This window comes from Urocampus carinirostris, chromosome 10 (genome assembly GCF_059441175.1).
Source record: "Urocampus carinirostris isolate Australia breed hairy pipefish chromosome 10, RoL_Ucar_1.0, whole genome shotgun sequence".
In the NCBI taxonomy this organism is placed as follows: Eukaryota; Metazoa; Chordata; class Actinopteri; order Syngnathiformes; family Syngnathidae; genus Urocampus; species Urocampus carinirostris.
The window spans coordinates 18638990-18655961 of NC_142358.1; the positions used below are offsets into that span (position 1 = coordinate 18638990).

The 16972-nt window shown below is 40.7% G+C and overlaps 1 protein-coding gene across 1 annotated transcript; it reads left to right on the top strand.

Annotated features, from left to right (window-relative positions):
• Window positions 1-8696: 8696 nt before the first annotated feature.
• gpr184 (G protein-coupled receptor 184) lies at window positions 8697-14939 on the top strand. Its single transcript, XM_088346400.1, has 2 exons — window positions 8697-9049; window positions 12729-14939. Exon 2 carries the CDS (start codon window positions 12734-12736, stop codon window positions 13739-13741), a length of 1008 nt encoding a protein of 335 aa, XP_088202526.1. The 5' UTR covers window positions 8697-9049; window positions 12729-12733; the 3' UTR covers window positions 13742-14939.
• Window positions 14940-16972: the final 2033 nt, after the last annotated feature.

Below are 16972 nucleotides of genomic sequence, written 5' to 3' on the forward strand. Positions count from 1 at the left end.
GGAATGTCTCTCCTGTGAAATCATTCAACAAAGCCTCAGACATGAAAAACACACAGAGAGACTCAATTATTACATAAAAACGGAGTCCATAATTGTGTGTCGAGCTCACAAATTAATCACACTTTCTCCTTGAAACAGTGTGCCCGCTAAGCCATTTTCTGCCATTTGGCCATTCCAAACACTAAAAGGCTGTGGCTGGCAGCTGCTAAGCTTGTCCTTGCACTCAAATCTAATGACTTTTCAAAGTGATTCATTTGAGGAACACGTTCTTTCCAGGGAGAGGAGAAGTCGCTACCGACGAGTGTAAACATTAGTATTGTACCAAACGGTATGACACATTGGAGCTTAGGTTCTTCAGAGAAATACCTCGCCATGTGACACTCCAAGATAAACACTTAATAAAGACTTAAAAGAGAAAAAAACAGGTAAAAAGAATGTCATGATAAATCGTCAAAAATATTTCCAAGATAGTGTTTGGACACAGGCCTAAGTTAAAAGTGCATCGTAACAATACTACAAAGTAAAAAAGTACAACAAATATGGCCATAGATTTACGTGGACGTTGAATATTACATCCAGAAACCTCAGGTGTGTTGCAGACCATTTTTGAAGGACCGAATCATAAGTTTATGGTTTAACATTCTAAATAAGCAGGTAAGACATTAATTCGATTTGATCTTCCAAGCAAAAGGAAGTACTTTACAAATTTCCCAAGATGCACAATATCCAGCCCTGAGCTCTTTCTTTTTATCAAAATCTCCTCGGTTACAAAAAGCAGATCTACTCCAGAGGGTGTGGAAATCAAATTACTTCTACATGATCGGCAGAGTGTAACAATGATGCACAACAATGGACAAGTGCTCAATAATAGTCAAAATAACTCAGGCCTGGTATTATAAGCAATCTTTATTTCAAGTGTTTGATAGTAAAAATGGAGGACAACGGTGCACAATTCCTCGAAAAAAGTCAAAATATGCCAACCTTGGTATTGTAAGCAACCTTCATTGCAAGTGTTTGATAGTAAAAATGGAGAACAACGGTGCACAATTCCTTAATAATAGTCAAAATAACCCAACTCTGGTATTAGAAGCAATCTTCACTGCAAGTGTTTGATGGTACAAATGGAGAATAATGGTGCACAATTTCTCAATAATAGTCAAAATATGAAAACCTTGGTATTATAAGCAATCTTCATTGCAAGTGTTTGATAGTAAAAATGGAGAACAACGGTGCACAATTCTTTAATAATAGTCAAAACATCCAACCCTGGTTTTATAAGCAATCTTCATTGCAAGTGTTTGCTAGTAAAAATGGAGAACAACAGTCGACAATTCTTTAATAATCGTCAAAATAACCCAACCCAGGTATTATAAGCAATCTTCATTGCAAGTTCAACAGTCAAATTAGCAGCGCCCTGGCATTAAAAGACATTTAATGCAAGCAAGCACTATGATAAAAATGTAACACTAATTTTGAAATCCTTTGCTATCAAGGTTGATTGTGATCTGCTAGGCGATTGCAGAGGTTGTACCGGTCAGCATTAACATCAATGTAGTTATTGCAGTAACGTATTAGAGAGTACCAAATTTTAAAATATTTATTCAACTTTCACCTAATATGTAATGAATATTTGATGGTAAAGAGGTTAAACACCCCTAGACTCTTAGATGGAAGCAAACTATTTGGATTAATTTCATTCTGAAAGTTGAACAAACTCACCTGGTCCGTGAACACTGCATCACTGGTTAAGAGGGCACAGCAGCGCCTGTACTTCCTGCGGAGGATGAGGAGAGCCCACCTGCCCCCACCCTCCCTCATCACATTCTACAGGGGCACCATAGAGAGTATCCTGACCAGCTGTATCTCTGTGTGGTGTGGAGGCTGCAGCGCTACCGACTGGGGTAGTGTGAGGAGGGTAACGAGGACAGCAGAGAAAATAATCGGGACTACACTTCCCTCCATTCAGGACATTGGCCAGAAGCGCTGCCTATCCCATGCTAAGAACATTACCGGGGACCCCTCTCACCCCCATCATGGACTGTTCACTCTGCTAGCCTCTGGGAAGAGGTACTGCAGTGTGCGGTGCAGGACCACCAGGCTCCGCAATAGTCTAGTCCCCCTGGCCATTAGACTGTTAAATGGTCAATCTAACATATAGTTAACTTAAATCTAAACGGCTGCTAATCTGACTTTATGCACTACTGGCAGTTTTTTTTTATAGCTTGCCACTCCTTGCACATTGCTCTCTGCACTATTGTAATTACAGCGTTATTGTTACAGTGTTAATGTTACTGTGTACCTGACTTGTTAACCTGACTGCCCATTTTGCACATCTCGTTAGCTACTCTTCTTGCACTATCGGCACTATGGTAAAATACTATACGTAGCCAAAATACAATACAACTTTATTTATATCTGTACATTCAAGGAAACTGTGGGGGTCAGATGCATCGACATTTCGTTCTGTATACACGTGTACTAGAATGACAATAAAGTAGATCTGAATCTGAATCTGAATCTGAACAAATACAATTTGTGTTCTTCTAGAAAGCTGGTCGCACTAATTGGAACATATATTCAGTACCTCAAAATTTGCAAAAATGATCTGAATAGTGTTTTCTTAGTGAACAGATTATGACACTATTAAATCAGGAAAGCACAGAAAAAGACATATTTGCTATGTTTTGTATTCATTTCTAAACACAAAATTACCCTTGGACCAAGTTCTCGTAATTGATTGATAATCAAAATTTAAAACATAATGGTGATGGGTTCAAATAAAGATATTTTAAAATTACATTAAGTATAGAGAAGAATAAAGTGGAGAATGAAATATTTATATCTGTCAATTTGTGCTTAAAGTTGTCACATTAGCAACTATGAAATGGGCTCACGCAGGCTAATACTGATTACGTAAATGACATTCAGAGAAAGTTACAGCGGTACGAACAGCAGTAGGTAAATGTGAGTGGTTCAGAGCAAAGTTGTGCAATCAATCAGTGTCGGTTTAAAATTATATCCCCTCAGCTCCAGACATAACTTTGAATCCTTACATGTATGGAGTACATTTCAAAGATCCATCAGCCCAATCTGGCTTTGCTATGACAATCAGCATGTCTGTTCTTTTTTCAATTTCTAGACAGGCAATCACACAGTTGCAACTCAGTGCATTTAGGCATGTAGACATGGTCACGACAATCTCCTGCATTTCAAACCGAGCATCAGTATGGGTAAGAAAGGTGATTTGAGTGACTTTGAACGTGGCATGGTTTTTGGTGCCGGAAGGACTGGTCTGAGTATCTCAGTAACTGCTGATCTACCGGGATTTTCACGCACAATCATCTCTAAGGTTTACATAAAAATTGGTCTGAAGAAGAAAAAACATCGAGCGAGCGGAAGTTCTGTGGGTAGAAATGCCTTGTTGATACTTAAGGTCAGAGGAGAAAGGCCATATTGGTTTGAGCTGATGGAACAGTGACTCAAATAACCACCCGTTACAACCAAAGTAGGAAGAAGAGCATCTCTGTATGCACAGCACCTCGAACTTTGAGGCAAATGAGCTACAGCGGCAGAAGACCACGCCGGGTGCCACTCCTTTCAGCTAAGAACAGGAAACGGAGGCTACAATCTGCACATGCTCATCGAAATATGGACAAGAGAAGATTGGAAAACAGAGACTGGTCTGATGAGTCTCGATTTCTCCTGCGACATTTGGTAGGGTCAAAATTTGGCGTCAACAACATGAACGCATGGATCCATCCTGCCTTGTGTCTACAGTTCAAACCGGTGGTGGTGTAATGCTGGGGAAATATTCTATAATTTTTCGTTGCAACGCCACAGCCTACCTGAGTATTGTTGCTGAACATGTCCATCCCTTTATGACCAAAATGTATTCAGCTTCTCATGACTAATTTCAGCAGGGTATTGCGCCATATCTTATTGCTGAAATCATCTCAGACTGGTTTCTTGAACTTGGCAATGGGTTCACTCTACTCATATGGCCTTCACAGTCACCAGATCTCAATCTAATAGAGCATCTTTGGGATGTGGTGGAACGGGAGATACGCGTCATGGATGTGCAGCCAACAAATCTGGACCAACTGTGTGATGCTATCATGTCAATATGGGCCAAGCTCTTTGAGGAATACTTCCAGCACCTTGTTGAATCTATGCCACAAAGAATTGAGACCGTTCTGAAGACAAATGGGGTCCAACTCGTTACTAGCGTATGGTGTGCCTTATAAAGTGGCCGGTGAGTGTCCGTATATACGTATACAGGTGTATATTTATAGGGTTGCTAAATTTCTTGGGAGAGTATTTGCTCTGTTTATGAGAACATATTTGGACGGTAAGTCTGCAGTTTATTCTCTTCAGTGTAGAGTCAACATGCATGGCAGCTGTGAATCTCCAGGAACACACACACACACACACACACACACACACACACACACACACACACACACACACACACACACACACACACACACACACACACACACACACACACATTTCCTTTTTTTTTCACTAAATATTTTGATTAATATCTATCCATTTTCTCCACTGTTTATCCTCACTGGGGTTGTGTGGATTTTGGTTACCTTATTTTCCCTACTATAAGGCACACATAAGATTCATATTTTCCTTAAGTTGTGCGTTGTGCCCTAATGTACAGTGTCTCTCATGCAGAGCGGTGGACGTAGACCAACTTGGTGGTCTCAGATTTGGGCGCCTGGCCCCGAGACAGGGAGGTCCCAGGTTCGAGTCAAGACTTACAACATTCTTTGGTGAAATCCTGTTTTTGTGTTGTCGGTTTTCTTAATTAAATGCGACTTCTATGCGTCTATCCCACTTGCGCAGAAGAGGATGCGTGACCTCACACGCAATGCATTGTTAGCGGAAGTGCTCATGGATGGTAATGCTGTAACGTATCGAGCAATTTGAAAGTTATTGTGCTACCGGAGGCTCAACAGAGTTGTCCCCCAAAATATTGATTAAATCGTGAGATCGTTCATGTTTCCAACTAAATGCAACATGTATGCAATTTCCTGTGACTTATTTGCCTTTTCCTAAGTTCGCCATAAGTTTCCCACAAATTGAAGAGGAAACGTGACGTCACACACAATGTGTCCACTGTTTGCGGAAGTACCACTCATAGATGCTAACGACATAGCGTGTCTAGCAATCAAAGTCTTTGTGCTTTTGGTTCATGAAATGGTTTCATTTTTCCACCTGGACCGGGACTACAGGATGCAGAAACTTAAAGTGGATTATAATTATAAGAATGGATTGTCAACGCATGTTTGAGTTTTGAAAGTGACTCTGAACATGAATCTGAAAGTGAAGAATGTAAACGTTTTAATGGTGCTTTAGCAAAGCTGTTCTGGTCAGAAACATATGACAAATAAATACGTTTTGTTATGGATTACCAGTAAAATATGTGAGTGCCAAACTGTTTTGCACCAGCTGTTTTTTAAAAATGTTGTTTTATTTGTGTGTTAACTTTGTAATCAATACTAAGAAGCCACAACAAAACTCAGTTTCGCTTCCTCTGTATTTTGAAATACTTGTATGCTTGTCTGTGTTGTTGTAAAGCGGCCGCACTCTACCGTGGGGTGCACCTTGTTGCACATCCATTGCTGCCTGGTCATCCCGGAAAGGGGATTACTTCATGTGCGGTCCCTTCTCACGGTTTCTTCGTTTTCCTCATGGTGAGGTTTTTGAGTTTTTCCTTGCCCTCATGTAGGTTTTAGATCAGAGGCTTGTGTAATGATAGTCTGTAGTTTGCAATAATCTGCGGTCTGTGCAGCCCTTTGAGACTCCTTGTGATTAAGGGTGTCACAAATAAACATGACCTGACTTGACTTGACTCTGTGTTGAATACAAAAATAGAACCAGCTAAGAAGACTGCACCTTTTTACAGTGTGCACCCTGTAAAAAATAGTATTGACACGTGTAAGATCTTTGACCTGAAATACTTCAGTAAATCTAGCCAGCCCGCGCACACATTAGGACATAAAAAATGGGAACAAACAACACAGCTGCAATCGTAAGCCTTTTAACAAATCATCGCCTCACAAAGCCATTCCCTAGTGCAGCAAATCGAAACATTCCCCATATGTATTTGATAACTATCAAGTCTGAAAAGCCTGATTTATGCATCTTAATTCATGAGTCTTAGCATATTCACCTTGAACTGTTGGTGTTGTCTCGCAATCGGTGAGTCATACGTCCCAAATACACCCACCTCTTCTCAGTCTCAGACTGTAAGAACACTCTGTGTGATGTAATAAACACATTATTTCTGTGGGGTTCTTCGGAATCCGGCCCGTCTTGTTGTGAGTCTACTGACCCTGTGGCATAATTTTACCATGTGAGTTTCCGGGCAAATGGTATTGGCCCAGTTCTTTTTCAGTCTTCCTCGCCTCCTGTCCCGTTGTACTTTACCCAAGAGAATAATCTTGGCCAGTCCTGATGATCTTGTGATGTGACGAGACCACTGACTCTCATCTGTGCACAGTTGACCATAGTTCTTTTTAAGAGACCAATGTGCCCTTTGATGTTGTTGCGCACCGTTTTGTTTGAACAAGGACTATCAAGCTGATGCCAACAGATTTCCTTTAGCAATACATCTCCATGGCCTGGATTTTTCTTTCTAGCTTTGCCGCAAGAGTCCATAGCTCACAAGCGTAGAGGAAGATGGAGGTAACTAGTGCTTGCATGACTCTGATCTTTAATTTCACTGCAGTGTTTTTGTATCTCCAGATGGGTTTATGTCTGGAAAGTGCGGCTGTGGTTTGAGTAATCCTGCCAATGATTTCTGTTTGTGACCACTCTTCTGAGCAGAAGCCCACACAAAATAACTTGGAAGTCTATTGGATTGATTTTCAGTTTAAGCCTGATTAACGAAGAGAAATAACAAAGTATTCCAAAATGACTTTGTCCAAGGAAATGCTGAGATCGATATTTGTCTGTCATAGATAATTTGGCACGACTACTTCTTATGACTGCCTCCAAATTAGTCGATATTTCCAATCACTTGATGTTGCCACGCTGTCTCACAGACTAGTTTAAATCATTTTCATTTTGGCACTGTCTCGAAAGCCTGTTACTCTTTGTTTTAAGGGGGCTGTAGTGTTAGCCAGAGGGCTGGTAGTCAAAAAGATGGTGGCAATGGTGAGAGGAGTCCTTAATAATGTAATACCAGCTGGCAATGTCCCCTAAGATTGGCCAAGGATCAGCTGATTATTTTCTGGCCTGTATTGACGACTCTCCGTAAGGTTCTTCTGTCTTCTGCTATGCACCCAGCATACCACACTGTGATGTCGTATGCCATTATGCTCTCCACTGTGGCTCTGTAAAAGGACACTAGCAGCTTCTGTCCTAGATTGTTTCTGCCCATTGCTGGGCTTTTCCTACTACATCTGTGGTGTTGGTAGTCCAGGAGTGGTCATTGGAGATGTGCACACCCATATTTTAATGAGTGAACTCACAGTCCAGGTTAAAGTCCAGGTGGAGAAAAAAATGGGCCTTCATAGCACTTCAAAACTCTTCTCTGACTTAGAGCTGTGAATATGAATATGACTTGACTGCCAGGACATGTGACTCCAAGACCCAAGAGCGAGTTCTCCATTTGCCCCCCCTGGCTGTGGAATGCTTTGCCCTCTAAGATATGTGGAAGTGTTTAAAACTAAACTCAAGACACACTTATATTCTATAGCTTGTGCCGACCTCATACTTTTCCAACTGCTTGGCTGGTGGTCTAGTAGGGGTAAGGACAAACCTGGATGAGTCAGCGGACCAACATCTAGACCTGAGACACATCATCATCTGCATTACCCAGTTGTCTGGAATGGGAAGCTGCGTTTTTGCAGTCTTGGACTTCCTGAAAAATGTCAGTCATTACTTATGTTTACTGTTGATGTTGACTACGTTTTGAGACTCTCTGTGATAATAATAATAATAATAATAATTTCCTTTGTATTGTCATTCTTTGTAACAATGTACACAGAACGAAATGTCGATACACCTAACCCGTTGTAGCGAGTCGATGCAGCCGCAGCCAACAGAGGGCGCCGCCATTATACCAATTAGGTATGTCTCGGCCAAGGCGCGAACTAAGGGATAAACAAATCAATATGACTTGACTTGACAAGCCAGTATTTCCACCTTGAAGTAGTCCATCTGCAGAGTGGTTCTGTTTTCGCAAGCTCATCGACATTTCTGGTTTTAGTTTTAACTCTGATCTGAGTATACTTCATTTGATAATACAACTAATCCAAGGATGGATTGATTGGGACAGATCTAAAGCCCTCAAATTTAAGAATGAAAACATAGAATCAAGATCCACTGAAACAAGCATGTAAAACTGAATCCCAAAAGGGCCAAAGTTATGCATGTTTTAGAGGGTTCCCACACATCTGGCTCATTAGCAAGCCCTGCAGAAACCCCCAAAATAATATTTTTTAAATGTATTCACTTGTGTTTAACAAGGGAAATCTCAGAAACTTGCAGAGCTTCTGGTCCTTGACACATATGCCTTGAAACTTCCCTTTTACTCTTGACAATCAAACCACGATCATATATTTGCAAGCACAAGTGGTCATAAAGTTGTGGTCACTTAACGAGAAGTCACTTGTCAGTGTACACAAAGTGTGATGTCATCACGTCCGTTTACAGTGGAAGTTAAATGTGGCTCACATCTGCTGGAGTCTAATATCACCCCTCCTCCCCTAGACAATATTTCCTCCTCTATGGACGACTGCATAAAAAACTTGACGTCCCTCCTCTATACCGGGGTCCTCCCCTCTTTTCTATTTTAGCACACCCACCTCCAAACGTTCCCCGCTGATATTTCAAAGCATTGCCGAATAAGAAAAAGAAGCTGTTGAAGTGCCGATACTGACCGCCATGAGGGACTTTCAGCACTTCATGGCAACGACCTGAAACTAGGACCCGGAACTACGAATCTTATCTAGGCACACCCGCTTGGACTTTACTTTCACTCCTGGAACTCTACAGTCAAGACAAATCGACGTCTAAACTCAGCAAGGTGAGTAGTTGTCCAAAAAACTGCAACTGGACTTTGGTAGAATGTTGAACATGAAAATTTTCTTTGAATATTGAGGAAAAACAACAGTCTAGATCTATCAATAAATATATAAGTAAATACGTACCTACATAAGAACGTAAAACATAAATCAGGACTCTAAATGAAATCCTATTTAAGTTTTTATCATCTCATAACATTCCTGATGATTTATAATCTTCAGCTTCTCACATTATGACTTCAGTCACAAAACATCGCAAAAATGTTATGAAACAGTTTAACTATATTTCGGTAACATTTCGATTCTTTAAATGATGATTTATGGAAAAAAAAATCTGTTGAGTTATAGATTTGCGGGATAACAGTTGTCAGATAGTGGCAATTAGTCATTTGCTGTCCACTGAAAATGACATCACAGTTGTTCAAGTCTCAACAGCCAATCATGACTAAGCTTTTGCTAACAGGTGAGCCCCGATTTGTTGTTAGTAGCACAATGGTGATGTGATCTTTATCCGACACAAAATCAAGAAATAGTGAAATTTTGGGGTGAATACTTTTTATTTTATATCATCACAGTCTTAAGAAAAAAAATATGCTTTCAAAATGTGTTTTTGTTTCTCCACTATATAGATAATCATTTGATGTGTAATTTAATAGTTATTTAAAGAGTAATTGGTTTCCAAATCTGTCAATAATAAACGTATTGTCTCGATGTAAAATAAATATCTTCAGTGATCAAGTCGGATTTTGCTGGGTTTATTCATCCTCCTGAAAAAAAATTGCAGCTACGTTTTTTCTCATTACATTCACATTAATTAATGATTTAAGAAAATAATTTTTACACCAGTGGCACCACATTTGCTGCTAGCTCTAGTATAATGCAAAAGCATATGTTTAAAGATATATCTATTTCCTTTTTCAGTAAATATCTTTTAGATTTCATCCACAAAATATACATTTTTGTCTTATCAGTTGATCATAGGAAAGTGTTGTTTAGTGCTGCCAACTAGAGGTCAAATGCTGCAACATCATTGCTGCAGTAACAAATTAGACAACTCCAATTTTGTTTTAAAGAATAATCATTTTTATTACAATTAGACATGTATGTAAGTTTTATAGTGAGTAGTTGGGGCAGCACGCCGGCGCAGTGGTTAGCGCGTGTGCGGCACAGTTCTAAGGTCTTGGGAACCTCCTGTGTGGGTTCGAATCCAGCTACTGGACTTACTGTGCGGAGTTTGTATGTTCTCCCCGTGCTTGCGTGGGTTTCCTCCGGGCACTCCGGTTTCCTCCCACATTCCAAAAACATGCATTTCAGGTGGATTGGCCGGTCCAGATTGTCCCTAGGTGTGAATGAGCGAGCGAGTTGTCTGTCCCTGTGTGCCCTGTGATTGGCTGGCAACCAGTTCAGGGTGTCCCCTGCCCACTGCCCGATGATTGCTGTGATGTGCTCCAGCACCCCCGCAACCCTATTGAGGATAAGCGGTGCAGCTAATGAGATGAGATGAGATGTAATGAGTAGTTGGTCATTACAGTTTATATACTGCTAGCACACTGTTTGGATCGATATCATTTTGAAAGAAAAACAAAAAAGGGAGTATTTCATGCCAATTTTTGTGAAAACTTTAAAAAAAAAAAAACATTAGGCTTCTTAATTGATCAAAAATATATTTTTGAAACCTGCCTAATGGCACTGTACAGCTTTTTTCGTATCTGTGATCTTATTAATATTGTAATTCTTACTCTATATTTATTATTGTTTTTGAATAGGACCTTACCTTTATCTTTGTCAAGACCAATTGATGGTACAGGTTTTGTGTTTACCATGAAGAAAATGTGTAAACGAGTAATAAATAAAAACTCTCACTCAAAATGACTACGATTACAGTACAAAGTGGAAAGAATTGGTCGAAATTGTGATTGTTTCAGGTCCCTCTGGAGAAATAACCTTTTTCAGTGGGGTTTACAATATTAACAAACACATATTTGGATCTTCTGTGCAAGAACTTCAGCCACGGCAGTCAGACTAGTTGTAAAGAGCAGACCCTTGAATGTTCCAAAAGAAAACATGACAAGAATTTATTATTAACAAGACTAAAAATATATCCTTAGACAGCAAAGGAATGAAATGATCACACACGAATACATGATTTCCCCCTGAGAAGGGCAACCAGACGAGTGGAACAATTTTAGACATCATTTGTCTGCAAAACTTTCCAGGCACTTACTCATCCTATGTGAAGGGGCCACGGCTTTGACGTTGCACCCACGCACACAAAAGCACACACTTGCTCTCCAACACTCACCGACACGCAGGTTAATAGCAGCTTTTGCAAAAGATGGGCCAACTCCGATGGTTTCACATTATTGTGTTTGGATCGGACAGAGTATCCCTGGCGGAGACCTTAATGGCATTAGATGTTTCCTGGCCCGAAGAACACATCTGGAGCAGGCCTATGTAATTTAATAGAGTGAAACACCATATGATTCACTTTTGAGTTTTATGAAAGCTTAAAAAAAAATAGCAACTTTGTAATTGGTGTCACAATTATTCTCAATAACGAAAAGGAGCAGTAAAATATGTGACAATCTATCCTTGATGGTCAGTCTGTATGTAAAATTACTTAATTCTTCAAATCAATCTAAGACCAGTCTGTCCATCAAAAAATCTGTTTGTCGCTCAATCCAAGGATTTGTCCGTCCGTCCATCCATCCATCCATCCATCCGTCCGTCCATCCATCCATCCATCCACCCACCGACCCATCCATCCATCCATCCACCCATCTATCCCTCCATCCATTCAGAAGTCATTTTGTCTATCCTTTTAACTTTTCATCAACTGATAAAACCTCGACACATAGTCGGTGATGTTACTTGGGGTCACACAGCTTTTCGGGTCTTTCAAGCATCATACACACTTGCTAAGGTTACCCAACTTCTGTCCAGGAAGAACTACTTAACCCATGGTTTTCCTCTCCTTAACCATAGCCACCTTGAGGCAACCGCTACTGCCTCTGTGACCTCCTTAATTGCCCTTCGATTACTGGCCCCTGCGATGTTGTAAGCCCTGCATAAACACTGGCCGGGTTTGCAGAACCCTTTTATTTCATGTTCTTTTAATTTCTGAACTACTTGCCCAGATAGTGTCAGAAATTACCATTTGGGTTTGCAAACAGAGCGGCGATTCTCTGACCGTGCATCTGCAGTGTTCATCAGCAATTTCACTCAGTTATTGATTCATTTATTGCAGCGAGGTCGCTAATGCGCTTTGCGGAAACAAGACTACGCCTTGCATCATCATTCCAGCCATGAATATATATTTACTGAAGCTGAGGTGCCCTTCTGAGAGTTCATGTAAATGAGCATTGAGAAGATTTTTCTGCAAGTTAATGTTCTCCTTAATAAACAGACAAAGAGTTAGTCATAGAAACTAGCTATATTTGCAAAGGCGTAACACTGACTTAGACATTAGCAGGAGAAAAAGCTACAAGGATTTCTACTTTTTATTCAAGAGTACCACAATTGCAATCTAAAGTGCATGGTAAAAAATCTTCTTTGGAGTATTGGTTAGGAGATTAGTTCCCTGAAAAAACATTGAATATCCGTTAAAAGAAGGATGAAACCACTGTCTAATATATTTTTTTCAACCACTGTCTAACATATATTTTTTTACATCCACCATAGCAACAATGAACGCAACTGGTGCCGGCAACGGGAGTGATGTTTGTGTGAAGATCAATGACAGCGTGATCAGCGACCTCCTGATGAGCATCTACATCGTGGCCTTCGTCTTGGGTCTGACGTTTAACCTCTTGACTATGGGCCCCATATTGCAACAGGTGCGCCGGCACAACGTCCTGGGAGTCTTCCTGCTCAGCCTGTCACTTTCTGACGTGCTTTTCGTCCTGACCATGCCCCTTTGGATCAATTACTACCGGCAGAACCATCGTTGGCAGCTGGGCGTGCTGTCGTGCAGCGTGGCCGGATTCTTCTACTACTCCAACATGTACATCAGCATCTACCTACTGTGCTGCATCTCAGTGGACCGCTGCCTGGTGGTCACATACCCGCTTCGCTCCAAAACAAGCCGTACTTCGCGATGTGCCTGGGTGCAGTGTGCTAGTGTCTATACGGCGGTGACAGCGCTGCACGTGATGGTGCTCGTTAATGACAACCTAAAAGACGCCCACGATGACCGTGACGACCGTTGCTACGAAACCTACCCCATGCAAAAGCCCGTGGCCTTGTTCAACCTGGTCAGGGTGGGCATTGGGTTCGTGCTCCCCCTGCTGGTGCTCGCCATAAGCTACTGGCGGGTTCTGGCTACGGTAGGCCAAAGCCCGGGCCTGAGCGCCCAAGTCAAGCGAAAAGTGCGCCTTCTGTCCTTCGGGGTGATCGGAATCTTCTCTGTTTGCTTTGCTCCGTATCACGTAATGTTATTGGCGCGCTCACTCGTCTTCTACACATGGAGCCACGACAGCTATTGTATCTTTGAACAATCCATGCACTTCGCCTTTTCGTGCACGTTGGCCCTTTCCAGCCTCAATTGCGTAGTGGACCCTGTGCTCTATGTGCTGGTCAGCAACGGGATCCGTGAGGAAGTCAAAGCGTGCTGCAGTAGGGGAAAACGGACACAAATGAACGAGAGCGTTCCTCCCAGACACAACGAGGCCAAGTTGATGAATACTTTAATATAAATGTGCCAGTTGGTATTCTCCTCGGGTCTCCGGGAGGAGACAATCAGATCTTTTGGAGGGTGACGCATTGCCATATTTGTCCTCGCCTAGATCACTCATATCCTGCTTAGAATTGATGAGGAGCCTGATAAGAGCGTCACATAAGTGATATTTCTTTATCAGAGGGATCTCGAACCTTGCGGATTGGGGTACCACTTCAAAGGGGACCGCCAGCTTTGGAACTTGAAGGTCACTAAACAAGGCATACTGTGGACACCAACTGTACAAATGGAAACTGTGCTTTTAACCCATATAAAGACAAAGACATCTATTAATAGTTCCAAACCACGTGAACAAAACCCGAGTGGTGGTGGCCATGCAGGATGGGTGTAAGGTTACTTAACTCATTATTCTTGTGACATTCTAAATAAGGCGATTAACGCTTTAGTTTCGCTGTGGTTAGACATTGCAAACACATTTTCACTGAGGCACAAACAAGACCAATACACGCTAGTGAAAAGCGTGTTGTTTAGGGGTTGGATCAAATAAGACAATCTCTGGGACTGGCAAGGCGTTTTGGCGTGCCCAAGCCATCCCCAGGGGTTGAAATGCATTCATTTAGAGCCTATCAATGCCCTCCACTTACCGTAGAGGGTGCACTCTTTTCAGCTTTTTGTGACACTCAGGGACTTCCTTAGAAATAATTTCAGCCAGGAAACGGCGCAATATTTTTGCTTAGGGTTTAAGGGGCACACCCACTGTCTCTGAAGGCCGCCTTGCAAATAGGGTTCTTGCTCACCCCTCCACTCACATATTAATAATACTTAAAAATAAACAGTAAATTCACAAATAAACAACGCCTTTCAAATTCCTCTTTCATTCAAACATCCCACAAGATTTGTAGACTCGTGACAACATCAAACTGTCTGGTGGACACATCCAATATGGCAGATTATTTACATCTGAGGACATGCGTGATGTCACGTGAAAACTATCAATAGTTTTGATAAACGGTCAATGTCATTAATGTCAATGTCAGTGAATGTTTAATAGACTCTATTAAATGCCAACTACATAAACCCAATTCGTTACTAAAAGGCCTTAGTCAAAGCTGGAATGTAAGACCCACTACAATGGGTTGAGAGTTTGATCCACCTTGTTTGGTGACGAGTTTGATGCCAGAATGCTAAAAATAAAATCTTACCCCTTTTAAAAAGCATTTCACTTGAGTGTCATGTTTCTAGGTTCAAGATTCTTGTATCGTAAATCCTGGACTCCAAGCTGCTAATGTTTTTCACTGTTTTGAACTCTGTGGCTATAAATACGATGAGGCTCATTGTTTTTTTTTCATAGTAGCACCAAATATAATGGTGAGCTGCTCTTTTCTACAATGCGTACACTCTAAATACAAAACACTTCAGTTATGTCTCTTCATAAAATACATAACAGGAGCAAAACAGGAGTTTTAACAGTACTTTGTTGTATATTTTGAACACACTTATGATATTTCAAGTCAAGACAAGTTTTCTCAAAGGGCGGACCATAGACTATTACAGACTAAAGACTAGTATTTCACCAATTACAACATTTTCTATTCGGTATTGGTCCAATATTGACCCGAAAAATAATCCATTGAATTTTATCCAAAAGCTCTGATATTAGTGAATTTCTAAAAGTGGTCCATAAGGTTTACCCTTTGGGCATGGATAGCCTGAAATAGAGAGAAACAGGACAAAAATTCCAGTCGATCTTAGACGGAATTGACTCGAGGAAAGAAATATCATTCACATTTTAAACTACCGGTACGTCATGCCCATTTTTTGAGATACACACAATGTATAGTTTAAATTGATATTGGATCTTGGATGCTGTTATTGGACAATAGTCTGGGTTTCAATATCATAACAGATGTATCGTAACAGAAGTGAATAGATTTGGCACGACCCAAACAAACATCCATAGCCATAATGAATGTCTGTGCCATGATCAATGAAAATAGAGGGTCCCAATAGTGTGACCAGATTTCCTTTTTCTTCGAAAATCATAAGAGCTGTGCAGTATTGATACAGATCTGGATTTCCCTAACATAGATACCTTTTGACTTTTTTTACGCACAAAACAAGTGCTCAATCTATACATCTGAGTTGAGCAGCAGTGGAAGTTATTGATCAACTACCCCACATCTCTTTCCCCATGTAATCGTTTTCATTGTCAGTTCGCTGAACTTTATTTTAATTCTTGAGGAAGGATTACAAGCGAATGCAGTTTTGGTCTGCCAACCACCAAAGACAACACAAAGACGACTTCCACATCTGTGTTACAAACTGGCACTATTCTCAAGAGTAAGGTTGCCCTGGTACTGTTGTCTAGGGGTATAGGGCTCACATTTTACGTGACACAGCCCTCATTGTCTTTTTATTTCGGCACAGTAGTAAACATGTGCTCGTCTTTGTAAGGGACACATGATCAGAAATCACGTGAGGTAAATAACTCGCAGAACTGAAAAACGACGCAGCTGAAAGCGACATTAGGTGTGAGATATGGTAGATCATTTTAATGCTATGACTTGTTGGCATTAGACAATACAAAGTTGTTTTAGTCCCTTGCAAATGTTAGACACTTGGGCTTTAAATATTCCCAGGAAATATCTTTTAAAATGAGTGAAATTATCTGCTATATAAGAAAGTTTTTTTAAGGATACATCTTCCAAGTTATTCAGGGAAGAAAGCAAAATCTGCAAAATTGTCTTCCTATTGGGTACGTATATTTGTTTTTGTGTACGGACCATTCACATCTCTGCTTTATAAATAATACAATAATAGATGAGACGTGATTAGCTGTTATTGGAACTTTGACCCATGGTGATGTCATTTTAAATGGAAAACAAGTGACAAGATAGCTTCCCGAGCTGCTTTTGCTGTCCAACTATTCTTTTAAAAACACTATTTCGATCTCAATGTTTATTTTGGAAATAAGCATCAATAAAAACTTGAAAAACCTTAGTCTTCACAAACAGTTCCACTCTACGTATACAGTTGCTCACTATAATAATCTGGCTCCGCTCCATCAATATTCTTTTGAGCCATTATGCAAGGGACTAAAAGTACATTATTAATAAAGTATCCCGAGACAAAAGCTCTTTGTTATTGTCCGACAAAGCAAAACAAAAAAAGGCTCAAATGACTGAGAGGAGCTGCCTCTCCGATCCATTCATTTGGCTGAACTTCTTGTCTGCTCCGCAATATTGAATAA

Excerpts from the sequence above, each read along its gene's own strand:
- gpr184 (XM_088346400.1), top strand. The coding sequence starts at position 12,734 with ATGAACGCAACTGGTGCCGGCAACGGGAGTGATGTTTGTGTGAAGATC.